Raw genomic sequence first — 21,354 nt, 5'->3', positions numbered from 1 at the left:
AAGGTGTTAGGTGCGAATAAGGTTTTTGTATGGAACACAACTCAATAGGTGAATAAAATATCCAGATGTATTGTTTAAACAAGACTCCATAAGGATTTATAACTGTTATTAACCCTATCTTTGTCCTGTGATACACAGCTACTCAGTTGATTTTCGTGAAGGAGATAGCGGGAATTAGTTGTTTTAGTTGAATGTGCGAGATTAGAAGAGATTGGTACGAGCGTCACACGAGACACTCACGTGATTCGTAGGTGTTTGAGTAATTAAATCGTGACACATTTCAGAGTCACATACGATATTTAGGAGTTTTGTTAAAACAAGCTACGCCAACCTTTTACAACAATATCTTCCCTTCGTACTTGAGTGCGTACTCAAAATAAACTTGTCCATAAAACCCATTAAACCTTCAACAGGGAAATGGATAAGATAGGAATTTGTAACAAGAAAGAAATACCGGTTCGTTCTGCTAAATAATTCGTGAGTCACGTGCTCAACTCCGTTACTTAACTTGCTCGACCTTTCAGCTGTGGGATAGTTTTAATGGGATGGGCAATCACGCTATTTGTATGTCAAATGTTGACGATTTCTAGTCGTATTCCTTTACTATATACATCACATCTAAATTAGGGAAGAATAGCGTATACAGTAGTCAGGTAGTTTTGTACGATATTTAACAAACGAATCAATATTAGGATGGCAGCAAATAGCTTTGTTATAAACGAACAAGTGAACAGCTCTTTACTGAGAAAATGGGCGCGGCATATTGGTTAGCGAACTGGGGTTTGGATCCATGGTTCGTGTCTCATTGCTGCAAAATCATTCCATATTTTGGGTGCGTTATAGTATTGAGCTTAATCCAGCTATTTAATTAAAGATGGCGGTGGTTGCTGTCAGCTAGATATTTTTCTTTTGTCTGTTCGTTCAATATTAAGGATGGTTAGTGTTGTTAACCCTTTTTTACATGGTTCAAACACTTTTTTGGGATGACAAAATTCTGGAGCCACTAATCAGTTTTCAGGACCTTTCAGACTCATCATAAATTAAATTAAACACTTCATTCACGAGCCTAGGCTTTTAATTTTTTAGTAGCAAATCTGTTGTTACGTCAATTAACAGAAAGTGACAACAGCGTGTTGTCGAACTCATTATTGGAACTTCTGAGTTACAATTTCGAAAATCCAACTTAGCTTCCAAAAAGCGTTCCGTTTTGCAAGACCACAAATTAGGTATTAAAGGTGCTGAGCCCGGCATGGCCAAGCGTATTAAAGCGTTCGACTCGTAATCCGAGGGTCGCGGGTTCGAATCCTGGTCGCACCTAACATGCTCGCCCTCCCAGCCGTGGGAGCGTTACAATGTGACGGTCAATCCCATTATTCATTGGTAAAAGAGTAGCCCAAGAGTTGGCGGTGGGTGGTGATGACTAACTGTCTTCCCTCTAGTCTCTCACTGCTAAATTAGGGACGGCTAGCGCAAATAGCCCTCGAATGGCTTTGCGCGAAATTCAAAAACAAATTAACGGCGCTATGACGCATTAGTTGAACAGTATATTAACCATTACAAATAGAATGTAAGTTTACTTCTTTCATACAGTGTTTATAAAATAAATCAAAAGATCAGGCAACGATATCGATGACCGTTTGAACTTGCTGGATGTTGGCCGAGTATAATTAACGGACACTGTTGCTGACAGGTGATTTATTTATATTAACGAGCCGGAAGCTCACGGGGTCAAGTCTGGTTAGTTTATAATTACTATTTGAAAGACGTTTTAAATTAATAGCTGAAAACTTTTCGCTAGAAATCTAGTATAGACTCTCGAACCGGATCACTAACTCTATCTCCAATATGTATTTGCTATTACAAACAATCAAGACGATAAAATCCACAATAGAAGACAATACGTTTAACTAAAACAAGTATTGATTATTGGGGAAGGACGTGAATTACACGTATTAATAATCCACTTGAAACATGAAAATTATAACACTGAGAATCGGGTTTCAATACCCGCTGTTTTCAGAGCGTATTTATCTCATATGTATCTTTGTATTTATCAAATAAGTCGTATCAGATGAAGGCACCCGAAACGCCGCTTTTCATTCGTTCGAAGCTCCCAGGTTTTAAAACAATGAAATGAAACTTGAATGGTTTTTCGGGAGGTAGAGAGAAAAGTCGTATAATGAAACTTTTACTGAAACACGTTTTGTGCAATCGTTAGAACAAACAAATAATCATCAGGAGATGAAGTACCGGAACAGAAGAAACCTAGTTTGTTTTAAAATTCTAGTTTCACAAGAGTTTGTTTTTGAATTTCGCGCAAAGCTACACGAGGGCTATCTGTGCTAGCCGTCCCTAATTTAGCAGTGTAAGACTAGAGGGAAGGCAGCTAGTCATCATCACCCATCGCCAACTTTTGGGCTACTCTTACCAACGAGTAGTGGGATTGACCGTAACATTATAACGCCCCCACGGCTGAAAGGGCGAGAATATTTGGTGCGACGGGATTCGAATCCGCGATCCTCACTTTACGAGTCGAACGCCCTAACCCCCTGGTCATGCCGGACCTTTTCACAAGAGACAGTGAAATGAACGTTGATTTTATGTAGAATATATTTGATAGAAGAATAACATGAATACCAAGTTTCGTGTTGTAGTTTTTTATGATTATGATTTAAATTCATAATTTAATTTTCAGTTATTTGTTTTCTTATTAAGTTCTAAAGTATGAGATATGAGGAAACCTCACTAAACCTAAACTCAAGAAACTTTGTAATTACAGCTTAACCTGTTAATCTCTTTTAGCATTTTCCTAGTAATCAAAGTGTACGATTTAAAGTTTAATTTTACAGTTTGTTAAATAAATATCATGACGAGACCCACATAGGGGTCACTTGCTGAACTGTGGTTTCAGTAGTACAAGTGAGTGACACAACCGCTCTGGATGGATGTCAGTCCATTGGGGGTTAATTAACCTTCAGCAACCCACCATACAGTGAAATGATTGGGGTAATGTGTTTTGATCAAGAGTACTACAAGACTTCACGAAGGTGTCTCGAACTCGTAACCGTTCGAATATGAATCCAAAACTTTACCCACGCTGCTACATTTAACAGTCTGTAATACCTTTTATCATGGGTTTTTTTTTTTCAAGTTAAGTCTAATATAATAAAAATACAACACATTGTTTAAATTTTCAGTAACTTCAAAATAGTCTGCTAACAATAAAAGAAATCACGTTCTGCAAGTCTTAGATAATTCTTGGTTTATTTGTAATTAAGCAACACACGGGGCTACATGTGATCTGCCCACCACGTGCATCGAAACCCGGTTTATAGCGGTGCGAGTCCGCAGACCTACCGCTGTTCCACTGGGGACGCATGGCCAAGCGTGTTAAGGCGTGCGACTCGTAATTTGAGGGTTGCGGGTTCGCATCCCTGTCGCGCCAAACATGCTCGCCCTCACAGTCGTGGGGGCGTTATAATGTGACGGTCAATTCCACTATTCGTTGGTAAAAGAGTAGCCCAAAAATTGGCGGTGGGTGGTGATGACTAGCTTCCTTCCCTCTAGTCTAACACTGCTAAATTAGGGACGGCTAGCACAGATAGCCCTCGACTAGCTTTGTGCGAAATTCTAAAACAAACAAACAATCCATTAGGGACGAGTTAACTAATTTCAAATTTTTCACATTCAGCTGTTAACATAGCAATAAACAAGTTATAATATTTTTACTGCTGAATGTGTATTATAAGATAAAAAGTAAGTTGTAATTGCTTGAAGATATATATTAATCAGTGGAAACTATTCCTCGGAGTGTATCTAACTTAACTTACATTGGTTAATACGTCAACTTAACCAGAAAAAAAAACAAACAATGCAGTTAATAGGACTACATAAGTGCAAATTTTTTTGTTTCTTTTCTCTCTCTCTTTTGAGGGGGTGTTTTTGATTTGAGCTATCTGCGCCAACGATTTTCAACTGATAAGCTAGACGAAAGACACTTAATCAGTTGTATTCAGCGTGAACTGCTAGGCTACTCTTGCCTGACTGAACAGTGATATTTTAACAGTCACCATATAACTCATGTATACGGTGACACAGGAAACGGAACAGAAATCACTTCCCCCTAATTTGAGTAGAGGGCGCGGCAGTACTCACCCTCATGAAAAGGAATGAAAACAACATAATTTCCATTGTGAGATTGTAATTGTCCCTTTGTTAAAATTATAAAAAGAAAATTATATATATATACTTACTGATTAACTAGTTCATAACAATACTTATCGTGGTTAAATAACATCTAGTAAATTCAGGTTTGTCGAAGGTTGCTATCCCAGGAAAAAGAGATTAGCACAAAATGCACAGCACAATCATTATTGTTATTACTTGTGGTAACGAGACTGTATATCAACAAAGAATTACTGACACATTCGCCCCCTTGTTCGGTGACAGGGAAAAACAACATATCACTATAATCCTTCTGTAAAACACTTATATGGTGTATAGTAACCTAACATAACTTATATTATATATGTAAAAACGGCTCGTTTGGGTTGAGAAAACAATGTAGAGGAGCGAACAACGTTTCGACCTGACGATGACCGAAGAATGTCGAAACGTTGTTCGCTCTTTTATGTAAAATATTTTCTCAACCCATACCAGCCGTTTTTACATATATATTTCTCTACAAGTGGGTTTTCTCGACATCACTGATTATTATATTTATATTGTTGTTTTTTTATAATTTTACATTTATTGAAAAAATAGCGCTGGACAACATTCATCTATCGTAAATGAAACAAAATGTTACATCATTTTTAGAATAATTTCACAGTGGAACCCCTTTAAAGCAGCCACCTTCGGGACTGAGACAAACTGGCCTGATTAGAGGGGTTCTACTGTACATAATTAGGGATTACGTAAACAAAAAAAATGGACTGTGATTGAATGACCGCTTTCAAGGGGTGGCTGCTTATTTACTTTTCAAAATGCGAAAGGTTGAGAACAAAAAAAGAAGAAAACAACTTGGTGGCTTCCTCAGTAAAATATGAATTAAAAAACAGATGAAGTTACAACGAAACTTAATCACCAACCACAGCTCAAACATCAAATTAATTTACTGCGTACAGCCACACTCCCAATGTGGCTCAGTATCACGAAAGGCTTAAGGCGCTACAAATCGGATTTTGATACCCACTGTGATAGCCCATTATGTAGGTTTGTGCTTAAAATTGATTATTAATTATTTATATTTATTGCTATACTTTCATGACAAGGTTTTTTTGCGTTGTTAGCTTAAAGTATGTATTTAAGATTAACCTAAATCTCTTAAGCTGGGCGGTCCTCATGAGATATTATTGGGATTACGACCGAAAATGTCGTTAACAACAAAGTTACCCAACTGATGAAACAATGTATTCAACTCTTTACAGTAGGCCAGGTGGTTAGGGCGCTCGATTCGCAATCTGAGAGTCGCGGGTTCGAATCCCCATCGCTCTAAAGACACTCGTATTTTAAGCTGTGACGGTCAGTCTTACAAGAGCATCCCAAGAACCAGCGGTGGGTGGTGGTGACAAAACTGCTAAAGTAGGGATGGCTAACACAGATATCTCTGATCCAGCTTTGCGCAAAAAGTTCAAAACAAACTATGTTTTTATATAAATATAAGCATATGAAAAAGCTATAGTGATGGCCAGGTTGGTTTTGAACCTATTTCTAATCAGATACTGGTTGGAAAGCACTATTAACAACCAGACAAGTATGTAAACAATTTATTGTAGGCTTAAATCTATTTTAGCTATTAAATTGTTTATAAAGTAGGTGAATGTAACTTTTTTTGCCTGTTAAAATTTCATACATATAATGACCAATGCACACAGTTCTGTCAAATAAAAACAACAACAAACTTGCAAGTTTATTTTCAATTACGCGCAAAGCTACTCGAGGGCTACCTGCGCTAGCCGTCCCAAGTTAGCAGGGTAAGACTAGAGGGAAGACAGCTAGTCATCACCACCCACAGCCAGCTCTTGGCCTACTCTTTCACCAAGGAATAGTGGGATTGACCGTCACATTACAACGTCCCCACGGCTGAAAGGGCGAGCGTGTTTGATGTGACAGGGATTCGAACCCACGACCCTCGGATTACGAGTCGAGTACCTTAACCACCTAGCCATGCCGGGCCGAAACGCCTCCCTTTAGCACTTTATTTCTATTAGGTGATATATTGCACTAGCTAAGTGATTTGTGATTGATGGGTCCTAAAAATGGTCCTGGTGCATACAACAGACAAAAAGTATGTGTTTCCTTCAAGTAACGACAGTACGAGTAAGTTGTCTGTAGATGTCACCTGTCTAATTATGTTAATTTTATATTATGTTACACATACGTACGTGAATACATAACTATTACTTTACACAAACGTTGATTTCAAGAAAAACTAAATAAGGTGTTAACAAGAGAATATTTGTTATAGTTATACGTCACTAGACAGCACGTTATTTGGCTTTCTACGTAATTATTCGTGTAAAGGTTGATTCACCCTAGCGAGAGCTTCAAGAAATACATAATATAAAGATCTTTGACACGAAGGCCCAGCATGGGCAATGATTAAGGCACTCGACTCGTATTCCGAGGGTCGGGGGCTCGAATCCCCCCTCACACCAAACATGCCCTTTCAGCCGTGGAGGCGTTATAATGTGACTGTCAATCCCAATATTCGTTGGTAAAGGAGTAGCCCAAGAGTTGGCGGTGGGTGGTGATGACTTTGCCTTGCCTCTAGTCTTACATTGCTAAATTAGGGACGGCTAGCGCAGATAGCCCTCGAGTAGCTTTGCGCGAAATTCAAGACCAATTTAATACTAAAATTTCCAGGTTGGTAGAGCGGCAACTTTACGGATTTATAACGCTAAAATCAGGGGTTTGATTCCTGTCGGTGGACTCAGCAGATAGTCCGATGTGGCTGTTCTATAAAGAAACGCACACACTTCAACACTACAATGTTTTTCACTTACTTTTATCCCAAATCAATTATCAGAACACTAACAATGCTTATTGTTTCGTATTAAAAACTAATTGCTAAGACGAAAAATGATTAATGCTAATTAATCTATGAAAGTAATTAAGCTATGAACGTAAATAATCAAAACTACATCAGTAACTTAAAATACTACACAATTATATTTACCCGAAATTTGCGTTTTTACTTGGTTGGTATCAAATTATTATTAGTTACACATCGAAATATATTAGTAATGGCGCTGATATGATCCAGTAATTTAGTTTGAATCAACTTTATGGTTTAGAAACTGAGTGCTCAGCCAAAAAGAAAATGTGAAAAGTGAGTTAACAGACACATGTAGCTACAGAAATTGAGTGTATCGCGCTGTAACAACTGAGTACTTGAGTCGATAAGAAGTCGTGTGTTTGAGTCAGTAAGAGTCAGTGCTCACAGTTGCAGTTTCTACTTGGTCATCAAGTGAGCTCATCTCTTGTGTTAGCTTGTTTTGTTTTTGATACATAACATAAACCATGCATTTTTATGGTACTTTTATTAAGTCCAACGGTTGTACTTGTAAGGGATAATTCTAATGGATTGTTATTGTTTATGAAACACCTTCACCAAGGTTAGTTACAAGTTATAAACTATCTTTACTTAATTTTTTGTGAATGTAAAACCAATAGATTAGAAAAAAAATTATTTTCATTGATACAGAACTTAGTTTCCAAAAAAAAGCACCTACCGGTAAATTCGTCTACCTCAATATTAACCTTAGAATTACCTATGGATCATAGACTTCATGGTTTTTATTTATTTCTAAACTGCCTTTCCTAAAATATTTATGCTCTAAATTATTTTAAGTTCTTTACGAGATTCCTCATATCACGAGTTGCACACATGCATAAAAGATGTAAAAAAAATATTTGTGTGTCCATGACTTTAACCTGGTCAGTGCCGTAGACGAGATTACTCGTCCAAGCTGATCGGTAACACAGTGCCACGGACGAGATAATTCGTTCTCAATAATACCTAACTTCAACGATAGATGTCAGCACCATACATGCATTTGACCTACCTACAAATTGTTTCACTTTCGATCCAAAATAGCGTCACGACAAAAAGTTACAAAGTGAAGAAGCATTAGAGTTGTATTGTAGCAGCTGAAATACTTGTCAGTCAACAGGTTAAACTTTTGCTGAATATTGGTTTACAAGCTGTGTTTGACTAGACGAATGCTTTTACTCGAAGCTTCTATGAAGATAATTATGTTAATTACAGAGTTCCTATTTTCATCATTTTCTTTTAGTTTCTTATTTCGAGTTTTTTTTTAACAGGACAAATTTGGTAAACTTATAAATACAAGTTGACAATATGAGGTTTAATTAAATAAACAATAAAGCAATGGACTATAATATCTGTATTTTTGGTGGTAACCTATGAGACGTGTATTTACATATTGTAAGAGGTTACTTGTAAGCCTAATTCCAAGAAAAGTAGGCTTAGCAAATACGTTTTAGTAATGAATTACACATGCTATTTGTTATTAGGGTCTGCTAACGTATGACAAAAATGAAAAAAAGAAAAAGAACCGGACACAGAAGCTAGACTTAGATATATGATAAAAAGGTATATATATATATATATATGTAGGAAAACTATATATTTAGTAAGTTGGTAGTGAGTTACGAACTCTGTCATGACTTCATTTCGAGGTTCGTATTTTATGAAACAAAACAAAGAGGTCAAAAAGTCGTTTGTTTTTCTCGACTCAAAACCCCAAGCGATGATTTTTAAGCCTCCAGTTACTTATAAGGTTATTAATACTTACTTATGAGAATTTTAAAACTTGTTGCTTAGCTTCATTACTTGGTGACTTCGTGGTAAGTCTGATGGCTTATAACACTAAAAAGCGGGTTTTGATACTTGCGGTGGACAGGAAACAGATAGTCCATTGTGTAACTTTGTGTTTAATAATAAACACTCTTAACCACTTATGCATAAAGATTTATTCATGGATTGATTGGTAACTGGAGTAGGTAATAACATATCTTTGTTTTATTTTTTGAATTTTGCGCAAAACTACTCGAGGGCTATCTGCGCTAGCTGTCCCTAATTTAGCAGTGTAAGACTAGAGGGAAGGCAGCTAGTCATCACCACCCAACAACCAACTGTTTGGCTACTCTTTTACCAACGAATATTGGGATTGACCGTCACATCACAACGCTCCCACGGCTGAAAGGGCGAGTATGTTTGGTGCGACCGGGATTCGAACCCGCGACCCTCTGATTTCGAGTCGAACGCCTCAACACACTGGGCCATGCCGAGCCAATAACATATGAAAAATTAACAATAATAGCATTAACATTGAAGTTAATTTCATTAATTACCACTAGGATCCCTAAATATTTTTTTTTTAAATCGATAATGGTTTCATTCAACCTTTTTTCTGGTTAGTAATTTACAGTGGTTGTTGTAATCGACAAACCACGTTGGTTTTGAATGACGTAAAAATAGTCGGTAATTTGAAGGTTAAAAGATGACCAAGACAATACTCAAATAATAAACAACGTAACACACATAACTCAAATATTAACATTTATTATTTGATATATTCCAGAAATGACAAGTTAGGGAAACATCAAAATTTACACTGCTGAATTAAAACTCGCTCAAAACACTTTAAAAAAATTCAAAATTATTTTGAACTTCAAGAAAAGGTTCACTTCAGTTATTCATAGAACATTACAGCAAATCTTACATAACTTATTACACGAAGCCCAGCCTTTTTTTATTTTATAAATGATATTATTTTATCTACGTGCAAAAAGAATTACGTCACACGTGTTCACGATTTTTTCGAATGATAACAATTCTGGACATGATATTGAAAAACAAAGTTTTTCTCTTGACGAGCGGGGAAGGTGGAAAATTATTTAAAGAACTCGAACATGAGGAAAGTATGTGGATCGGTAAACAGTTTCTTTCATCATCATCCACTTTTTTTTTTTTGCAGACTTTTGCATATGCAGGGTAACTTTTGAATAAGTTTTTGGAGCTATTAAACGAAGAGCTATGAGAAAGTTGGGAGTTAGAACTAAAATCGACAACTTTCAAATATGTAAACACATTCACTCATATAATCTCCTGCGCTTCCATTAGTCGTTCTTTCTGAATCCATTTGTTTCATAGCTTTTCGACTCCACGGAAAAAAAGAAAACCCAACAAACAACAACGTTAAAACAAATCACAACTAGCTGAACGATTATTTGAATTTGATAATATGTACACAACAAGTACACTAATGCAAAACTGGAAGAGTGCCATAGCGACTGTAGTGAAAGATTTGTAATCTATATTTAACTTTTAACAATCAGTTAAACATTTTTTCCTTTAATATATTTTTTTTTGCGACGAAAATGGTAACTTAAAAGTAATTTATCACATGATTAAGTGTAGTAATATTTTGGTGGCGTCAGAAAATAAAAACAAAACCAAACTGAAAGAAACAAAAAAAGCATGGGAAAAATGACATGTGAAAACTTTTCTGTTAAAGCTTTTAATACAACGTATGTCATTTACCAAGTCTTGACATAGGCATCAACCTCATGTTCCTCACTTTTTAACTCTTGCTTCTGTAAGGCTTAAAACCTCTATAACCTGGTGAGCAAAGATGCAAAAACCCAGGTACATAGAATAAATCAAACTCTTAGAAAAAAAAACAAAACGAAAACGAATCATAATTTCTAAATTTAACAAAATGTTGTAGTGCATACTTAACAAGAAAAAAGTTAGCGTTTCGTGAGCTATTTATGTGGGTTAGGGTTCAAATCTTGAAATACAAGATGAAATTATTTCATTCATAACACGCACCATCAGCTATTTGATTTGTCGAGTAACAGTCATAATGGGATTTCGAACACATGCTGACTAGATTAAATTTGATGCTTGAAATAAAGGAAGAATTTAAGTCATTTCCAAAAAGTTTTAAATTTTAAACTAATATTTTTTTAAAAAAATATATAAGCCACTGGATTATCAGAAACTGTATATTTTAATCGAGAGATTTAAACAAACGTAACCTTTATTGAAACTTTTACTTTTCATTATTTAAACATAATAATATTCTACACCAGATGGCAGCTGACTGTTGATTTGAATCATACTAAAATATTTTCCAAACGATTTTAATTTTTGACTCCTAATCTCTTAATACAGGATTTTGATCTGAAAATTGGATTTAGTAATGATCTATAGATGCAAAGATTTCCAGTTTTTAGTAAATTTATCTATTTACTTTGAATGTTTTTTTTCCCACAAGTTATTTTGAACACATGAATATTATTTGGTAACTTGGTTTAACTACGAGAGCACTAGGACTACGAAACCCTACCTTAGCCACGATAACGGTTCGAATTGAACTGTGATTCAAACACGTTAGCATTTGTCCAGAGCCCGATAACAGTTCCCGTTAGAAACTGTACACGTAATGAAACGCCTCATTTTGGTTTTAAAAATTATTTCCGTCTTCATCATTCAATCTTCACACTTACAGAAATTAATTCGTTTTACTTTTCCTGAAAAATTTTCACATTTTTTTTCGAGAAGGGCTGATTTTCCTTGAGCTGTCTCGAGTTAACGAGTTAACTTTCTTGGGAAAGTTAAACACGAGATCAAAAGCTCTGGATACGAAGGGTTGATGTGTTCTCACACAAGACGTAGATTCGATACAGACCGTATAGAGTTTTATAACGCCAACATCGCAGACACAATGATAAAATTTCAGGTAACAATTAATAACATTAAACGTTGTAACTACACAAACTGTCTTCACTTACAAAGTCGTTCTTTATTGTGAACATGAAGCACGGTAATAAACATTGACTGAAAACAGTAAAACAGACACTGAAAAGGAAACTTCGTAAACATATAAGAAATCGCACATTCACAGCTTCAAAACTCGCATTTTCCTTGTCTTGCAGACTTGGGGGTTGTTTGTATGTAGTTTATTTATATAGAAAAATCCATTTTTCATTACTTAGTAATTAAACGATTTTCCACTTGCTAGAATAGTCTTGCTTAATACATTGACTGGTGATTCGCCATATAGCGCACGGTGCGCCTCCTGCAGTTAAATGCTCGCAAAAATTTCACGCGTGTTTAAAGCAACCATATTCAAAGCGTTGATTGCAGCAGGTAAAAGTTTAACACGTTTCGTGAGTATCTCAGCAATGACATAGCTGTTGTTGAAGAAAGCTAAACACGAAATTATTTTCACCGAGATCATTTCAAGTGCCAAAGTGTTTCAGTCAGTAACATTTTCGTACGGACAGACACATTTCAAAACTCTGCTCAATATATATATATATCTTACGTATGGAGGTTATTCATAGGAACTAGTTCTTTTCTTCTAGTTGCTCGATTACTGATGAGTTGTTGGTATGTCTGGTGGTTCCACAAATGAGACTGAGAGCCGAGGATGGATCCTCTGGGTCCTGCATCCTCGAGGGCGAAGTCTGAAGAGGTCCGAGACCCGGAGATATGTAAGGAGGACCCAGAAAGGGGCTGAAGGCATGACTTGTCGTCAAATAGTGAGCTGGCCAAATGCCCTGTCGTTGGGCTATCTTCATCCGCGCTGTCATCTGCTTTTTCCACTTTGTTCTGGTAAGTTATAAGACAAAGAAAAAGAAAAAAAAAAACTCATATGAATTTCAGTAAGCAACCACAAGCATTGAAACAATAAAAAAGTCATACGCTTTTCATACTAATACATTTTTATTTAATAATTTGATTAGCATTACAATTCAAACGGCACACGTAATGTATAATGAATGAAATAAGATTCATTCAAATAAAATTAAAAACCATGAAATTTAGAACACGAAAAAAGTTCAGAGTAATACATCTAACAGCAAATAACGTGTCTGTCCTATGAATACAACGTTAGAAAGCTTTTGAAGCAAGTGACTTATTACGACTCGCATATTTCTTTAATTTCAAAAATCATATGAACTGTTAATGATTTTATGCAGACAAGGACTAGCAAAACATGTAAACTCTTTTCATGGTTTCCAATTATAGCTATGATTTGTGTTGAGTTTCGCGCAAAGGTACACGAGGGCTATCTGTGCTGCCCGTCCCTAATTTGTCAGTCACATAATCAGTATGAGAACAAACATGTTATGACGTTTAGAAAAAGTCATCCTGGTTCCACTAACATAAAAGTGGGTGTTATACAGAAAACAAAACAGATTCCACTACTAGGAATCTTGGTGTACAAAGGGATTAAAATACCTGAATATTGAAGTATGTTACTACTTATAATACGTAACGTAGGATACACAACGTGGGTAGCGTCGTGTCAGAACAAAATCACTTAAACGACCCACTTTCACACTACTAACGTAGAATTCTATATTCCGAAGGAACCACCCATCAAGACAATACGAGACAAATTACACAGTGTGAGAACAAACACTAAGCATTGAGAATCTTTTATCACATAGAACAAAATGTCTTGAAGGCTAATAGAAACATTTAATTTTGAAAGTCTATCATATAACCATATTAGTACAAATGTGATTTGTTCAAGAGATGATATTTTGTACCCGGATGATATAAATCCCTGTACAGGTTAATAGATTCCACAGGTAATCCACATGTCGTAACAGATTAAAGTTCTTACAGAGCACTACCAATATATCGATCACGGCTTGTAATAAAACCTGGTTGATTAAGGCATTCTACTGGGACCTATAGAATCGGTGTTTAACTGTAGGGAAGAACAAGAGCTGTCTACGATTCTGTGGAGTAGACCTAGGTCTTACTTGATTAGAAACTATCATAGAAGCCTATAAAAATTATGCATGTTATTGTTTTTTGAATTTCGCACAAAGCTACTCAAGGGCTATCTGTGCTAGCCGTTCCTAATTTAGCAGTGTAAGACTAGAGGGAAGACAGCTAGTCATCACCATCCACCGCCAATTCTTGGGCTACTCTTTTATCAACGAATAGTGGAATTGACCATCACATTATAACACCACCACGGCTGAAAGGGCAAGCATGTATGATGTGAGGGGATTCGAACCCGTGACCCTCGAATTACGAGTCAAGTGCCGTAACCACCTGGCCACGCTGGGGCTACTATTTTGTAAATGTCGTTTCTGCAGAAAGAAAAATATTGATTGTAAAACTAATAAAATACTCGTTAAATATTGAGTCTACTGTACATTACTGTATAGTGGTAAGCTTCAAAATTAACGTGATTAAATGTGTACTGATTCACTCACTATTGTTTTCTTTTGCAGAGTGTTGAAAAAGAACACAAAACTGTAGCTTACCTCCGATTCTGAAACCAGGTTTTAATTTGCACCTCAGTTAAGTTCAAAGCTGCTGACAGTTCCATGCGCTTATTGACACTCAGATATTTATCAACCTGCTTCAGAACAAGAGAAAAGATCCAAAGTTATTCATTTAAATACTGAAAGTGCAAGAAACAGTTGAAAAATATTATGTTCAAATCGACCAAGACAAAACAAAATGGAACTAATAATATCTTAATGTACATCACGTAAGTACCAAAGTGACGTGTAAGGCTTAAGTTAATCTATCAATTAAAATTATTTTATGGACTTTAACATACAATAAATCTACATTTTATTGTTTAGCTTATGCCACAGTTTAAAATGTGATTAGTTCATGTGTTGAGTATCCTGCTTGTGAAATCCAATTTTATAACAGAATTATTCATGCCTGTTCTCAAGTCATTTCGATAGCGAATGTTGAGTTTTGTCTGCGTGCACAGCTTTTCAAACAAGAGACACTCGGATATACACCAAGATGTACAGCAGATAATGTACAATCTAATATAGAAAATTCAGGTAAAATGTTACTTCTATATAAATAACAACTTCGCTATCAAACATAAGTATTAATACAGTTCACGACATTAAAATCCGAGGTATGAGATTTTGTTTAAAATTAAACAGAAAAATGTATCTATTAAGTTAAACCTAAAAACCAAACCGGAAGCATAATATTTCCACCGACAAAAAGGAATCCAGTGAAAGTCTATATAACACCAAACCAAATTAGATATGGGTAACACATATACTACTTCAATAAAAAAAAAAATTCTATATAAAATGAACAAAAATCCTTTTGTAATACTTCTAAGTATTTATATGAACAGCTAATAAGTGGTACTACTATTACACAACAATATGTATTACAGAAGGTAGTGTTTTATGATACTGGCTTTATTCGTGTCCAGTTGTGATGTAAGTACTCTGATCCAAATGTAAACAACACCACTATTCTCTTACACCGGGTAATAGTTTATGATAACTTGGTCCACATGTGTCCATTTACGATTTAATTACTGTGGTTTCAGTGTAAACTAAACCATTAGCTGCAAAATAAACCAGTTTGATATTTTAAAGTATGGTTTGAATTTCGCGCAAAGCAACACGAGGGTTATCTGCGCTAGCCGTCCCTAATTTTGCAGTGTAAGACCAGATGGAAGGCAGCTAGTCACCACTAACCACCGCTAACTATGGGGCTACTCTGTCACCAATGAATAGTGGAATTGATCGTGACATTATAACGCTCCCCCCGCTGAAAGGACGAGCATGTTTGGTGTGACGGGATTCAAACCCTCGAATTACGAGTCGAATGCCTTAACCACCTGTCCATGCCGGGGCCGACATTTTTAAGATGAAAACATTTACTACCATGATAGTAATACGAAATCTAATGCAGCCGATCTCTCCAGGTAAATAAATATGGTGTGAATGTTGTACACAGGGTGTTAAAAAAAGTCACCTCCGCCGCTCAGACGATGACTTTTATTTGGGCATGTCATTCACATCAGAAACATGGGTGGGAGCATTTCTTAATCTTCCCCTATTCAAATAATTCATCCCAATAAAAGCAGGAGAATGTCTCGATTCAAATAATTCATCCCAATAAAAGCAGGAGAATGTCCCCATTCAAATAATTCATCCCAATAAAAGCAGGAGAATGTCTCGATTTAAATAATTCATCCCAATAAAAGTAAGAGAATGTCCCCATTCAAATAATTCATCCCAATAAAAGCAGGAGAATGTCTCGATTCAAATAATTCATCCCAATAAAAGCAGGAGAATATCTCGATTTAAATAATTCATCCCAATAAAAGTAAGAGAATGTCCCCATTCAAATAATTCATCCCAATAAAAGCAGGAGAATGTCTCGATTCAAATAATTCATCCCAATAAAAGCAGGAGAATGTCTCGATTTAAATAATTCATCCCAATAAAAGCAAGAGAATGTCCCCATTCAAATAATTCATCCCAATAAAAGCAGGAGAATGTCCCCATTCAAATAATTCATCCCAATAAAAGCAGGAGAATGTCCCCATTCAAATAATTAAATAAAAGGAGGAGATTGTCCCCATTCAAATAATTAATGCTAATAAAAGCAGGAGAATGTCCCCATTCAAATAATTCATCCCAATAAAAGCAGGAGAATGTCCCCATTCAAATAATTAATCCGTATAAAAGGAGGAGATTGTCCCCATTCAAATAATTAATGCTAATAAAAGCAGGAGAATGTCCCCATTCAAATAATTAATCCCAATAAAAGCAGGAAAATATCTCGATTTAAATAATTCATCCCAATAAAAGCAGGAGAATGTCTCGATTTAAATAATTCATCCCAATAAAAGCAGGAGAATGTCTCGATTTAAATAATTTATCCCAATAAAAGCAGGAGAATGTCTCGATTTAAATAATTCATCCCAATAAAAGCAGGAGAATGTCCCCATTCAAATAATTAATCCCAATAAAAGCAGGAGAATGTCCCCATTCAAATAATTAATCCGTATAAAAGGAGGAGATTGTCCCCATTCAAATAATTAATGCTAATAAAAGCAGGAGAATGTCCCCATTCAAATAATTAATCCCAATAAAGGCAGGAAAACGGATAAAATTTAATCCAGAACCCAAAAATATCTAGAGCCCTGGATCCTGACCGTAATGGATGCCCTTGTGGTGTACATATCCCCACTTGCCTCTGGGATATGAACTTTGCCCCTACCCCACTTGTAGGCTGCTTCTTACATCTCTGCACACTCACCGCGTGCACCATCAAAACACACTAAACGGTTGTGTACCTTGTATTCTGTGTGGTCAAAAAGTTGGTGTGCACGCGTCTCTATACGTTGCAATGTGACTTTAGGTTTCTTGTTACTAGTCGTCAGGACAACGGAAACGAATTTTGAAACACCCGAATAGAGTTAACGTGTTTCTCTAAATACGTTTCTCCGTGTATTAGCTTTCTCATCACCACATTCCAACTCCTTAATCGGAATTCACAAACATTTTAAGGTGTTTTGGCATTTCGCTACTAAACACAGAACCCGAGGTTGAAGCGTAACGAAACGATTTTGGTTTAATTTTGGCTTCACACAAAACCAGTCTATTCACTTTCCTTCTGGTAAGAACGTTGACGGGAAAATGTTTTGGTTTTCGTATCGGCTGAAATGTAGCAATGTCTAAAGTAACAATGGAATTTTAACTGTAATTTATAATCCGATAGGTAACGTGGCAAATTTTATGAATATTAATATTATTAAAATAACCACGTAAAGATACATCACCTTGAACTCGGACTCTAGTCTTTCCAACTGTTTGGCACTGTAGGCTTGACGGGGTTTCCTCTCTACTCCGGGCTTTCGCGGTCGCCGTCCTGTCGGTTTCGGGGCTAAAGAACAACATAAAACGCTCTCTGTATCGATAACAAAAATGTAGCCACACAGAATATGTTTTCAAAATTCATAAATCGAATATTTGATACAAACAAGTGAAACAAACCCAATCAGAATCTAAACAATTTGTTACGAATATTAATTTTCCCGTAAAATTTATATATAACCACTTAGGTTAAATAACTGTTTTAGCATACTTTAATACCTGATGACGAGAAACCCACTTGATATAAAATGTATCTTAGAACGGCTGGTTCTGAGATACATTCTTAAATACATGTTAACATTCGTTCACGTTTTAAAGTTTATAAATCTATATATGAACGTAGTTATCCCTAATTTATTTATTAACCAATAGCAGGATGACAATTTCGCTGAAAATAAGAAGCGTGGTCGACAGAATGCGAAGCTCGAGGCGCTCGCGAGACGGTAAACTCTAACCACTAGACCACCATGAAATATTTTTACCAGTTTAAAAATGTTTGAGTCTTCACTAATTATTCATCTGTCAGCGTGAAATGTATATAAAGTGAGAAAGGAATTTTCTGTAACAGCCTCTTGGTAGTCAACTAATATTTTAAAATGTATTAAGCATCCTTCTGGTCTCAGCTAAAACATTTATCTACCTTTAAACTAATAAGCAAATCAAACTAACCAACAGGGCTACATTTCTTTTGTATAAAGGACTTACTGAAGGTTAATACGTAAATTAATTAAAACGATCTCTGATAATATGCGTTTATCTTGACCTCAGCTATTAAATAAACTAACGAAGACTACTCTGATAAATGTACAGTATTTATCTTCGTCATAACTAAACTAATCAAAACTACTCTGACAAATGTACAGTATTTACTTTGGCCGTAACTGATAAGTGAACTAAACAAGACTTTGATAAATGTACAGTATTTATTTTGGCCACAAGTAGTAAGTAAACCAAGACTACTCTGATAATATATACAATATTTATTTTGCCCACAACTAATATGTAAACCAAGACTACTCTGATAAATGTACAGTATTTATTTTGACCACAATTAATAAGTAAACCAAAACTACTTTGATAAATTTGCAATATTTATTTTGGCCACAACTAATAAGGAAACTAACTAAGACCAATCTAATAAACGTACATCATTTATTTTGGCCACGACCAATAAGTAAACCAAGACTACTCTGATAATATGCATAGCATATATCTTAACCATAGCTATTAAGTAAACTAACCAAGGCTAATCTGATAATATATACACTAATAATCCTGACCATAAGTAATAGATAAATTTACTAAAATGATATTTGATTGTACATGAAGGAAACTATAAACCACAACAATTACTTTATGTACAATAAAATATCAATTTTCATGATTCATGATTAATGAAAGGTTATCTTAGGGCAGGAAAAGTTGTTTCCTTTATATATATAATTTAGAAAACGAACAAACCCAAACTCCCATAAAAACGGCAAAACACAAGCTGTGAAACCGTAAACTTGCGTGTATTTCCTCATGGACCCAACAAGGGATGACGTACTGGTAAAAAAACAAAACAAACAAACCGGAAAAAAACTTATAAAAACATTTACATGGACATACAAGAGTCAGTACTATCATACGTATATAGATGGCGCCAGTGCATGGAATCCGCGTGTGACGTATACACGACGTTTTATCTGCACCCTGAGAATGAAGAAAAATAGTTCTACGTGACGGAAAACGGAAAAATCGTGACCACTATTTTGAATATACATGCACACAGGAAAGAAATATCGCGAAATTCGGGGTTACTCATTGCGTAATAAATTTTGTTTTCTAGTATTATTTTACAAAGAGCTCCATTATAGTATGATATGATTACATTATTTTCTGGGGCGTGACCCCCCTAGATTGAGCTGCTTCAAACAAGTTCTTGTACTTTCAATTCTTCGCTATAATATCTCTACATCTGTCCAAGCACCTCTCTCTTCAACTTTTTCTTACACAACTGATAGTACACAGGTTGTGGCTTTGGTTCCAGCTAATAATAATTGCTGTAGTCTTATTAATTCTGTTGTAAGTATTATAACAATTGTAATTTCTACTGATGAATCTTTGAGTAGTATCCATTATTTGACATCTTATTACACATTCCCTGTACTTTCACACAGAGATTATTAGAATTACTTATACGAGTGTAAGAATAAAGTCCAGTTTGAAACGTTTTTTTATAAATCACACATAATTCATAAATACGTATCACCAAATTGTCTGCATTTTTCCTTTATGGGGTTTGGGACGTTACATGTTTATTTATGAAAAAGTATTATTGTATTACAAACAAATATATCCAGATGATGAATTATCCTATGTCAATCGATATTTCATGTTTTAATAGCCCAAACTACGTGGTTTGTTTATGACAGATAATTTTTTTTCTTCACGCTATACCACATAATTATGTAAACTAACATTACTTCAGAGTGCAGCGGTTAATCCCGAAAATATCTAATCAAATTATGCAACCTCCTTTATAAATAATAAAGCGCTTGTCCAAACATCTTACACGCTCGTAACTATAGAACATTGATAAAATGATAGCACCTTAATTGAAGCCCGATTCTGCATTCGTGCATAGGGGCTGATTAAAGTAAGTAATTATTCCTTGCATAACACTTCCTTTAGTGTTTAGCAAACACCAGTAGCTTTCTGGGAAATAAGTACGATCGTTATTAATCACGAGAGATTTTAACACATTTTCGAAGAGACTCGGCAATAGCAAATGGGATTAGTTCGTGCATCTACTACAAGCTTATCAAGGTGAAATGCAAATTAGTGTAGTGTTGTTGTACGTGGTTTTCACTTACATTAATAATGAAAATATTTAAATAAGGTAAAGGAAAAGGTGTTGTCATAAATTTTGATAAATTGGATTATGTATAATAAAAGGGTTTATTACATATTTAGCATTTTATAAACTAGAAATAAAAGAACCCTCTTTATTAATGCGCTTCTTTATTATGAGGTGAAAAATCGCCAAGGTAACAAAACCAAATGTATGGTGATATACAAGGTAGGCTTAACTTATGTAAATTGTAGCCTGAGGCAAATAGCTATTAAATATGTTTTCTTCGGTTTCAGTTAAATTTAAAAGCTTTGTAAATGGTTTCTTTATTTTTTTTAAATTTCGCGCAAAGCTACACGAGGGCTATGTGCGTTAGCCGTCCCTAATTTAGCAGTGTAAGACTAGAAGGAAGGCAGCTAGTCATTACCACCCATCGCCAACTCTTGGGCTACTCTTTTACCAACGAATAATGGGGTTGATCGTAACATTATCACCCCCCACGGATGAAAGGGCGAGCATGTTTGGTGTCACGGGGATTCGAGCCCACAACCCTCAGATTTCGAGTCGAGTGCCTTAACCATCTGGTCATGCCGGGCTTTCTAAATGGAAACATTGTTTTGGAGTATATCATGTCATATTTGCATAACTCACTTGATTGATCTGGGGAAAAAAAAATAGCATTTGGTTAGCTTGTATCTCTTTGTCACATATTAACATTAGGTATAGAAATATGTATGTGTATATATATATGGATTAGATGTCAAGACATAAATAGAATAACAAATAAAAGTTCT

At 35.5% G+C, this 21,354-nt stretch overlaps 1 protein-coding gene across 1 annotated transcript in view; it reads right to left on the bottom strand.

Annotated features, from left to right (window-relative positions):
* Positions 1-11,570: 11,570 nt before the first annotated feature.
* LOC143231455 (homeobox protein HMX2-like) overlaps positions 11,571-21,354 on the bottom strand; it is a 31,246-nt gene continuing 21,462 nt past the window's right edge. The window contains exons 3-5 of the mRNA XM_076465991.1: positions 17,631-17,734; positions 14,332-14,426; positions 11,571-12,652 (exon numbers count right to left, since the gene is read on the bottom strand). Coding sequence (XP_076322106.1) covers positions 12,388-12,652; positions 14,332-14,426; positions 17,631-17,734 — 464 coding nt within the window. The 3' untranslated portion in view covers positions 11,571-12,387. The remainder of the gene's footprint in view (positions 12,653-14,331; positions 14,427-17,630; positions 17,735-21,354) is intronic.

This window comes from Tachypleus tridentatus, chromosome 11, assembly GCF_004210375.1.
Source record: "Tachypleus tridentatus isolate NWPU-2018 chromosome 11, ASM421037v1, whole genome shotgun sequence".
Lineage (NCBI taxonomy): Eukaryota > Metazoa > Arthropoda > Merostomata > Xiphosura > Limulidae > Tachypleus > Tachypleus tridentatus.
The sequence above is the reverse complement of the archived record's forward strand: the minus strand, read 5'-3'. Positions and strand labels throughout refer to the sequence as shown.